Raw genomic sequence first — 11516 nt, forward strand, 5'->3', positions numbered from 1 at the left:
CTATTTAGGATTTTAAATGAGTAAAGCACATTAGAGACGTTAACTGAAACTTTCATCATACGCCTGAAAATAGTTCTTTTCTAATGAACTGATTTTAATATTTCTTGCTGGGATTTTCAAAGGAGCCCAAGAGAATTATGTACACAAATCCTATGGAGATTCAATGGGATTTGGAAATCTGAATTCCTTAGGCTCCTTTCAAAATCCCAATCTCTGTAATTTGTGGAGGCCCAGATCAGGCAATATACAAAAAGATCAATGAGTGGAATGGATACATTCTGAAACGAAAGCCACATGGTAAATTCATCTTATATGTGTGAATGGAGCCCAAATGTTTAGTTTGTCCCCTGTTGAAACATCCATCCAATTCACTGACATTGCTTCTCATCTCTTGTATTTTAGGCTTGCTCTTCTAAGCACTTCTTCCTACGGAGTACGCATGTACAAGAACCATAGGGAGTGTCCACTGGGATCAGAACCTGAACATAAATGACATACACATAAATAACTCTTCTCCAGCTGGAGTATCCGTTAGCTTCAGAGGTATCATAGAACTAAAATCAATATCCATTAGAACCTGAGGGCACTCAACCCATCATAAGATCAAGCCCACAGGAACTATTCCTGACGTTATTGAAGTCAATTGGGACATTTGCTATGGACTTAAATGGGAGCAGGAGCAGACCTATCCTGGCTATTCAAAGGATGCCAGGATAAGAGTAGTGAGGGAACGGGACTCAGACCTGAGGAGAACAGAGAACAAGGGAAGACTAATCCATTCCTCTATCAAAAGTGGCAATCATAAAATCAAATAGCCTGATTATCTTCTCACTTATACCCAGTTTGCATCAGTGTAACTTCATCAGGTCAGCTCCTCAGCTGGACCTGGGCAGCACAAGAGCCACTGAGGGAAAGGTGTATAAATGTTTTACACCACTTTCCATCCTTGCCCCGCACAAAATTCGTGAGTTGTGCCCAGTTCTAACTTGTTCCCAGCTGCAACAAAATATCAGAGGGGTGTTCTGGCAGCTGTTGAATTCTGGAAAAAATTCATAGATACCAAGACAAGAAGGGACCATTGTGATAATCTAGTCTGACCTCCTGTATAACACAGGCCGTAGCACTTCCCCAAAATAATTCCTAAAGCAGATCTTTTCGAAAAACATCCAATCTTGCTTTAACAATTGTCAGCAATGGAGAATCCACCATGTCCCTTAGTAAATTGTTCCTATGGTTAATTACCCTCACTGTTATAAATTTATACCTTATTTCCAGTCTGAATTTGTCTAGCTTCAACTTCTAGCCACGGGGTTGTGTTATACCTTTCTCTGCTAGACTGAAGAGCCCACTATTAAATATTTGTTTCCTATGTAAATACTTGTAGACTGTAATCAAGACACCACTTAACTTTGTCTTTGTTAAGATAAATAGATTGAGCTCTTTGAGTCCATGGGTATGTCTACACTACAGCTTATGTCGGCATAATTTATGTTGCTCAGGGGTGTGAATAAGCCATGCTGACATCGTTTCTGCTGTTCATGGAGGTTTTAGTATGCTGATGGGAGAGCTCTTTCCCTTTGGCATAGAGCATCTTCACCAGACGCGCTGCAGCGGCGCAGTTGCACCACTGCAGTCCTGTATGTGTAGACGTGGCCTCTCTCTTTAAGGCATGTTTTCTAATCCTTTAATAATTCTCACGGCTCTTTTAGGAACCCTCCCCAATTTATCATCATCCTTCTTTAATTGTGGGCACTAGAACTGGACACAGCATTCCAGCAGTGGTCACACCACTGCCAAACACAGAGGTAATGTAAGAACATAAGAATGGCCATACTGGCTCAGACCAAAGGTCCATCTAGCCCAATATCCTGTCTTCCAATGGTGGCCAATGCCAGGTGCTTCAGAGGGAATGAACAGAACAGGTAATCATCAAGTGATCTATCCCCTGTCGCCCATTCCCAGCTTCTGGCAAACAGAGGTTAGGGACACCACCCCTGCCCATCCTGGCTAATAGACATCGATGGACCTATCCTCCATGAATTTATCTAATTCTTTTTTGAACCCTTTGTTAGTCTTGGCCTTCACAATATTCTCTGGCAAAGAGTTCCACAGGTTGACTATGCATTGTGTGAAGAAATACTTCCTTTTGTTTGTTTTAAACCTGCTGCCTATTAAATATAACTTCTCTACTACTCAAGATTCCCCTGTTTAGGCATCCCAGGCTTGCATTAGCTCTTTTGGCCACAGTGTCGCACTGAGAGCTCATGTTCAGCTGATTATCCACCACAACCACCAAATCTTTTTCAGAGACATTGCTTCTCAGGAATCCCCCATCCTGTAAATATTTCCTACATTATTTGTTCCTAGATGTATACATTTATGTTTAGTCGTATTAAAATGCATATTGTTTGCTTGCGCCCAGTTTACCAAGCGATCCAGATCACTCTGAATTAGTATTCTGTCCTCTTCATTATTTGCAATTCCCCCAATTTTTGAATCATCTGGAAACTATCAGTGGTGATTTTATGTTTTCTTCCAAGTCATTGATAAAAATGTTAAATAGTGTAAGGCCAAGAACCGAAATCTGTGGGACTCCACCAGAAACAGACCGACTCAGTCAAGATTCCTTGTTTATAACTGCATTTTGAGACATATCAGTTAATACTGCAGTGCTCTGACCACACCCCCTTTCCTTCACCAGTCAATACACTGGCCCTACATCACCAGAGGGAATGCATAGGAAGCCAGTTAAACTAGTTTTTATAGCCCCTTTGCAAGACCAGAGCAGTACAAATGAGCCACACTGGGGTCAAGAATTGGCTTGCTGACCTCAATGGCTTTACTTTCAATTTACAGCAGTATAAGTGAGAAGAGATTGAACTTTATGGGACAGGGACAGAGACACTTCCCTTTCCCCACCCTTAGCCTCATATTGTGATGATTGATCCCTTAATTCTATTGCACAGACGTTATCTGGGTACTGTGCCTGTACAGATGATTCTGTACGTTTAATATTTTAAACATCTCCTCACCTCCTTTTCATTGGTCAATCCCAGTTTCTTCAAGTCTGTGACAAAATAGTGAATGTTGTTCAAGATGATTTCAGTCTCCTCTATCTGAAACCATAAAAATGGTGTCCACAATTGGTCACGCTACTTTCAAACATGACAATCTAATAAATTTTTCATTAGTTGTAAAGAAAAACAATTGAACGATCACAAAAGGAAGGGGAGCGGAGAGGATAAAATAGACCCATTTTAGAAACACTTGAACATTATTCTGTAGCATTTTTTCCTTTTCTTTCTGAACCTACTCCTGTGAAGTGCTGAGTGCCCTTCACTCCCATTATCTTGACAGGAAGTGCTCTGCACCTCACCGGGTTGGTATTTTGTGTGCATTCTCAGTTTTCAAAACTGGCTAGCTGCGTCTTCAGGCAGTTTCATGTTTTACTTAGTTTATCTAGACCAATTAACATATAACTCACATGGGCTCAGCCTGAGCTTCTCAGTGGACCGCACTACTGTATTTATTTTATGAGCTAAATATTAAATGGTGAAAAAGATACCTGAGGAACTCTTGCCAGGATGAGCATCTGAATATCATTGACAGTCTTCTGGTAAGAGGGTGAGTATTCCCCACAGTCAGGTGGCCCAGAAAATGCCTCAAGGACACTCTCGTGAACAATATCCCTTAAAAATATTGTATGAAAGTAAAGATCTAAAATTACCGATGAAGCATTTTATTAATTGCTGTTATGCTTGTCTTTTTTTCTCTCTAATATTTTGTTTGGTTATTATTGTAGTTTTCTGCATCTTCCTAACACCAGATATAACACAAGGTTTATACTAAGCCCACTCCCCTGCCACTTCCCCCAATTTCTCCCCAGCCTTCCTACCCCCAATCTTACAATTCTGCAAATAAGCATGTTATTTAAGGTTTAACAGATTTGATGCAACTTCATATTTTGCGGCGGTGCTCTGGATTCAAATACAAACTGCTCAGTCCAGATCATCAGCTGGTGTAAATTGACACAACTCCACATTGGAGCTACGCCAGTTTACACCAACTGACAATCTACCACTCAGAGCCTTATTTTCAGAAACACTTGAACACTCATAACTTCAGCTGAAGTCAATGGGAGCTGTGGGTGCTCAGCAGCTGTGAAAATCAGGCCCAGAGAATTTAAATAAGGCAGTTTTAATTGTAACAAAAAGCAAACTGCGGTTGCTTTTTGGGCACAGTCTGTGCAGTGCCTACTGCACGTGGAAGGTTTTTGGTTTGTTTCTTTAGAGGGAGTCTAGGATAATACATTTGCCAGCAGACATGATTCAATTCAGTACGTACCATACACAGTCAAAGTCAATATCTTGGCACTTGCCATAGCACCACTTGCAGAATAGTTCTGCACTTAAAACCCTGTCGGTCGTCTCAGGCAGTGTGGTGTATTTGTCCCTGTGGAAGCCTTCAAAGCCAGACTGTGTTGTTTTCTTAAGTTTCAGATCTTTAATTCCAGAAGAAATAAGTGGACAGCCTGTGATCCAAAAATATCAGAAAGAAAAGGTGAGCTCCAATTCATGCAGGAAGACGGGAACTCTTTGGCGGGGGAAAGGTCAGTTCCATAGCCATACAGCAGTCACCCCAAGCTGCAATTGTATGTATTTGTGTGATACATAGGTATTGTTAAAAATTATTTTCTACACACACTTAGGTAGCTGATATCCAACTTCTAAACATTAGAAGTTAGCATTTGATCCTGAAAGGTGCTAAGCCCTTCCTCTAAGGAGAGACGTGCTCCTGATCCAAGCCCCATTAAAGTCAGTAAAAAGATCATACCTATCTCAATACCACCCAGATTTCTTGACTTTTTAATTTGAGAAGATTTTTTGAATGAGAGGAAACTTAAGGAGTTTGGCTTGTTTAGCCTAACAAAACAAAGGATGAAGGGAGATATGATTGCTCTTTATAAATACATCAGAGGGATAAACACCAGGGAGGGAGATGAGTTATATAAGTTAAGGGCCAATGTTGGTGCAATGGATATAAATTGGACAAGATCAAGTTTAGGTTTGAAATTTGATGAAGGTTTCTAACCGTCAGTGCTTTCCAAGCGGTGTAATGAGGGCAAAAAACCTAACTTGTTTTAAGACTGCACTTCACAAGTATAGGGAGTGGAAGGTATGATGGCATTGCTTGCATGGCCCATCTGCAACTGCTATTAGCAAATATCTCCAATGACCAGACATGGGACACTAGAGGGGAGGGCTCTGAGTTACTACAGAGAATTCTTTCCCAGGCCTCCACATGCTCAGGATCTAACTGATGATTTCAGGACTTCAGTAACTCAGCCAGAGTTTATGGGCCTGCTACAGGAGTGGGTGGGTGAGGTTCTATGGGCCTGCAATCTGCAGGAGGTCAGACTAGATTATCATGATCATCCCTTGTGGCCTTAAAGTCTATGAGTCTGTGACCACCCTGGGATGTTTCAGATGTCTAATCCTTTTGATTATGTTTTGTTTCACTATAGGACTAAGATTTTTCTGAGCAAGAGAAGCTAGTTGTTTGTTTGATCTCAGGTAACAATTAAACCTCTTTCAGGTTTGAATGGTTGATCTGTCATAAGGCTTTCCATTTAGCCCTGGTCCACACTGGGGGGGGGATCGATCTAAGTTACGCAACATCAACTACGTGAATAACGTAGCTGAAGTCAACGTACTTAGATTGACTTACCGTGGTGTCTTCACGGTGGTGTGTCGACTGCTGCCGCTCCCCCATCGACTCTGCCTGCACCTCTCGTGGTGCTAGAGTACAGACGCTCCCTGACTTACACAAGCATTCCATTCTGGAATGCCTTGTGTAAGTTGAATTTTGCGTAAAACGGGGACGTATACCCGACAATTACGCGCGGGGGGGGAAGCTTAGGGAACTTACGAAACTTTTTCTGTAAGTGCGGATTTGCGTAAGTCGTGTTTGCATAACCCGGGGAGCGTCTGTACAGGAGTCAACAGGAGAGCGCTCAGGGGTTGATTTATCGCATCTAGACTAGACGCGATAAATCGATCCCCGCTGGATCGATCACTGCCCGCCGATCCAGAGGGTAGTGTAGACATACCCTAAGATACTTAAGAATTATCACTAGTGACAGTTGAGAGGTATTTCATTTTTTTAAGCCCTGGAGAAGCACATGCCCCACATACATAGCAATATGACATATGTAAAGCATGCGACACCAACCTTGAAACTACACCAAGATGTCTCCAAAACTGAGACGCTACAGGTCCAAAAGGGAGTCTGTTCTTCTAAACCAGATAAGGATAAATTTCTTTCTGCTGGTAGGGAATGGATGGCTCAGGGCAATGGCAATGGGGTATAGTCTTTGAAGGGTGCTTACACTCTGAAAAATGATTGTGTAAAAATGGCATTGTGAGTACGGGATGGTTGGAAGTTTTCCATCAAAACTGTTTTTGACAGATAATTGAGTTTTCAACCAAACAACATTTTTCATGAAAACTGTTTGTGCTCCACATAAAATACTGAGATTTTGTTGCACCATTTTTGCAGAAAAACAAAAATATGTTTTTGTGTCGTTTTTTTTTGGGGGGGGGTTGTTATTGTTTGGGGCGGTTGATTGTTTTACTAAAATTTGACATTTTTTGTATAAAAATAATATCTCACCTATTCTAATCATGAGGTCTATTTTTATTCTATCTCAGTGATTTTCAAATTATCTATCATCTTAAACTCATTACAATAATGTCTGAGCTCCTATGCAATGTTTATCAATATCCTATTTTATGCTATTACTATTACTCTCTCCCGTGGGCTTGGTGCCACTAGATGGGACAGAACACCACACTCAGGAGGGTTACATACTTCCCCTAGCTGAGGAAGCGTGTCCTGAGCTTCAGAGACTTCCCAGTTAAAATCCTGGACGAGCCCCCACTTGTAATACCAACAGACCCCGGTTGTCGGCAGGTGGGATCGAACCTGGGGCCTCTGGAGCTTAGTGCATGAGCTTCTACTGCATGAGCTAAAAGCCATATGGCTGTTAGCTAAGGCTGTAGAGCAAACTCGTTAATATCTCTCTCTCTCTCTCAGTAGTTTCGGTGCCACTAGATTGGACAGAACACCCAGGAGGTGTGTGGGTTACACAATCACTGCCCAGGAGGCTGTGGCCGCAAGAAAAGCCCCTGGTAGCAGCATGGCCAATTTCTTTCTAGGTCTAACAAAACTGTGAAACAGGAAGGAGTTTGGATGTTTCATAGGATTGGTAATGGGCTACAGAGCCTTTTATCTCTAGGTTACAAGTTTGAATCCTGCCTCAGTCATCAGCAATTAAGGGTTGCTACTATCTAGTGGTGGTTGTTCTGTAGTTAAGGAGTCTGTTGTTAGTATTTGTATCTGAGTAGTGCCTAGAAACTGTAGTCCCATTGTGCTTTACACTATAGTGATTTCAGTCCAATTCCCAGCATTACATCTCCATATCACCTAAAATACCAACACATTTGGCTCTAACTGGCACTCTTGTTGGCAGTCACAGCAGTAAACTGGAATTTATACATTCAGATTAGTAGTCAGACACATAATATCCTAATTGACATATTCAAATACAGCCTTAAATCCTGCATTTCTTAAGTATTCCAAAACTCTGACTGAAGTCAATGGACGTTTTGGTTATGCAAGAAATACAGCATTTGCACGCACACATTTGAATGTTTACACATGAAAAATTGCTTGCACAGAGGTATGGGTGCAATTTTAGAGGTTAGGCTGAGGTCCTTCTGACAGTTGGGCCTGATTTGTAATGCTGAAATTGCATCTTTTTAAAAATAAAGCCAGGGCTTATCCATGGGGCTTTGCAGTGTTAATGGAAACTAGGCAGTTGGACTTAAATTTTCTGTCTTTGGATGAATATTGACTGTTAGTGTAATACTAATAGTCAAATTGTAGGCTATACTACAGTGTATTAGTTTAAGCAGCTTATTTTCAGAAGACAATTAAGTCCTGTCAGTTTATGAAGTATTAGTGCTTTGTGAACAATTGTAATTATTATGTGTTTAGGAGAACTCTATAAATAGAAGTCTGGATCCCACATTACTTGCTCACCCATGATTCTGTGAACAAGGACACAGGATCAGATCCATAGTAAAAACTTTTTATGTGCCGCTTTCTTTGTTTTAGCGCTACAAGGAACCTTTGACTGTGTCCTAAGCCCTTTAACTCCTGCTACTATCCCTAAACCTGTCTGTTTTGAATCAATAGAGACATTAAGGAAGAAGTAATGATGCTGCTGGAAAATTATAAATTATTTACTCACCATCCTGACACTGTTCAACTTCACAAAAGCGAATTCCTTCAGGAACAAAGATAAAGGAATGGGCATGGGGAACTCCATTCTACAGATTAAAAACACACATATAAGTAAAACTGCAGTGCACTGTAGTATAACTTTTAAAAAATGAACTGAGAGAAACAATTATCCAGAATATATGTACTGCATTATACTAGCATTTTTATATACCTGTTCTACACGCCGCCATGGTGCCTCTTGAATATACGCCTTGACGTACACCACATGACAATATGAGGAAATGAAGTGATTGCAGATATCCAGGGCAAATTGTTCTATAGTTTCAATCTAAGAAAACAAATAACATCTTAGAGGGCACCAGTTACATAATGTATATTAGCATACAGGTCCAGATCACTGTAAATGTTGTGGATAAAAATGGATTTTGTGGCCAATATGGAGGCCATTCAGTTCTGGGTGTATAAAGACAATGTCTGTCAAACACCTGAGCAAAATGCACTCTAAATTTCAATAGGAGCTAAAAAGTCATATTTTGTCAGAGATCCCTTATGCCTTACATAAAGTAGGACTCACATCAAGGAAAGGACAGAGCAAGCTGGAATCACTGGATGGAAAAAAGTCACTACTAGAACCTGACCCTTAGAAGATATAATGTCAAAACACTCTGGGTGGGTGCTCTGATTCAATAATAAGAACTGAACAAGGATAAAAGCTAAAGATGGGATTTCATTAATTGGACTGAGAACTTGGTACATAGTATGACATAATTAGGCTATATAGAATTAGGACATTAAAAGACTAGCTGATGAAACTAAACTGCGGGTAGTGATACTTACCTTCTTTGTAAAGCACTTTGCAATCTACTGATGGAAAGCACCATATAAGAGCTAGGTATTATTATTATATATTATTATTTTATTAAACAGTGCACCAGCTGTCCTATTACAAAGGTACCCGAAGACAGGTGTGAAAACAGTGCTGGCTTTATCAGACAAAAGTCTGTCCGAAAACTAAAGAGGGGTCCAAATTCCAATATTCATATCCAGAATTGGATTCATACTTTTCCAAAGTTCAGGGGTATCAGACACAGGGGATCTGGCCTGATCAAATGCAAAAAACATTCATGATAAGAGAGGTCAGCCAAGCCTAAAAATGTCTTCAATATATAAAATATAGATTATTCACATTTGTGCACCAAATACCAGATGAGAAAGTCTATGTTCTGTATAAAGAATTAGTACTGGAAAAAGAAAAAACCCAGTTCAAAATCTTGAAGGGAACCTCAGTGCCAAACTGGAAAGCAGACAGAGGAAGAAAAACAAATGAAAGGCATTTTGATCTCACCCAAACTCTCTTCACCTTTTGCCTAGAGAAGAGCTTATGGAACTGGATGAGCTTTGGAAGGGGACAGGACAGTGAAAGGGGAGGGAGGATGGTTTGATGTATAATGACAACAGAAAAGTAAGTACAATGACTACTTCCAAATAAATTCCAGGACAACATCACAAATACCAATCTGTACAATACTAAGTAGAAGAGCTTAAAAGAATACCCCGTTGCATTTTGCCAAAGCAATGACAGCGTTCTTCATGGTGTCAGTAGGGATAACAGCAGAATTGTCTCCCTGTGAGTACTCGCTGACAGAATCCAGTCTAAGATGTACACAAGCCTCCACTTCTTTAATGCAGTGTTTCTTGCCATCTCTTCTAATGCGAAGAAGCTTAATCATGTTCTTTCCATATTCAGAATTTAAGATTTCCAGATCTTCATTCTGCAATAAGAACACATGCATTTTCTACTCAGTGGAGATCCCAGTTAAGCTGGATCAAACACCTGTTTCTTTATCAATAAATGGTGATATTTTTATTTTTGTCGTTACCTATGATAATTAAAATAAGTAATGGTGAAGGTGTGAAATCTTGGCAGGAAGAAAGGAAACATTTTAAGAAGATACTATTATTAGTGTATTCAACATTTATATTGCAGTAGTGCCTAAAGACCTCAGCTATTGTGGGCTCTGTTGCTTTGGGCACTGTACAAACACCCCAGGTAATCTGTCTGTAGTGTGGAACAAATGTTCTGTTTGACAAAAGGAGATATAACATACCACTACAGATATTAGGACTGATGTACCACTGTGTTACTCCTCATATATATATATATTGGCTGTGACTCCACTGAAATCAGGACTAGGCTGAAATCAATGGAGTTACACCACTATAAAAGGAGAATTACAACATTGCTGAATGAGGCCCATTATTCATTATTTCTATTTTATTTTATTTTATTTTATTACTACTACTGGAGACAAGGTTGAAAAGGGAGCAACCCAGCTCAGAAGGGGGAGGCTGTGGAGGAAGACAGACCTACCTGGAAGGCTCCTGACAAATGTGCCAGAGAAGTCCCCCTGAGGGAACAGGGCTATATGTTCAGCCCAGTTGGGGCTGACAGTTTGGTTTCTTTTTCTTTTTACCTTATCTGGGGCCAGAAGCCTAGAGAGGAAAGCAGTGGTAGGAAGTGACCCAACTAAAGTGCTGTGCTGTAACTGCTCTGTGTAGATCCTGCTAGAACGAACTAAAAGGCACCTATTTCACGTTAATATATTCCTGTCTGACACATGACTACACAGAATTTTCTGAGTGGCTCTGGATTTGTTTCCCTGTAGATGAGATCACAGTCTGTCCCTCACACTGGAGAGCCAAGCCACACCATTGGCTCAGATCTGCACTAACATTTTCTGGCTTGCCCCTGAAAATTTATGAATTCAACCAGCCGAAAGGTGTAAAAATCCTTTTAAACCTCTCCCCATATTTGTAAAACAACAAAATATAAGCAGAAGCAGTAGCATTCTTGCATTATTTCAAAGCTGCTAACTCCCTGGAACCCACTTATTTCTTCTGCATGGGTTTCCTTCTACATATTAAGTTGATTCATTTTTTTTCTGGTTGGCATTTCCCCCCCACCCCCGTTACCTTTAAAAATATGTTTGACTTTCAGTAACAGCTGAGGTTTCTAGTAACAGCCCAACTAAGTATTTAAAAGAATGTATTATCATTATTATTAGTTATTATTTCAAAGTGTCAACAGTGGGGTGAATACTTCACTGAAAAGGTGTAAATGACAGGTCCCCACTCCAAAGACCCTATAGTCTAAGTGGTGGATCTGTCACACAAGTGAGGCTATAACATACACAAGGAAAGGAGATGGT

General features: G+C 40.4%; 1 protein-coding gene across 1 annotated transcript; it reads right to left on the reverse strand.

Annotated features, from left to right (window-relative positions):
- Positions 1-398: 398 nt before the first annotated feature.
- Positions 399-10100, reverse strand: LOC135882421 (uricase-like). Its single transcript, XM_065409326.1, has 7 exons — positions 9861-10100; positions 8519-8635; positions 8315-8393; positions 4345-4531; positions 3566-3689; positions 3033-3116; positions 399-479 (listed from the first exon to the last, which is right to left on the reverse strand). The coding sequence occupies exons 1-7, from the start codon at positions 10098-10100 to the stop codon at positions 399-401; spliced, it is 912 nt and encodes a 303-aa protein (XP_065265398.1).
- Between the last annotated feature and the right edge of the window lie 1416 nt (positions 10101-11516).

The sequence above is a fragment of the Emys orbicularis genome, chromosome 8, assembly GCF_028017835.1.
Source record: "Emys orbicularis isolate rEmyOrb1 chromosome 8, rEmyOrb1.hap1, whole genome shotgun sequence".
In the NCBI taxonomy this organism is placed as follows: Eukaryota; Metazoa; Chordata; order Testudines; family Emydidae; genus Emys; species Emys orbicularis.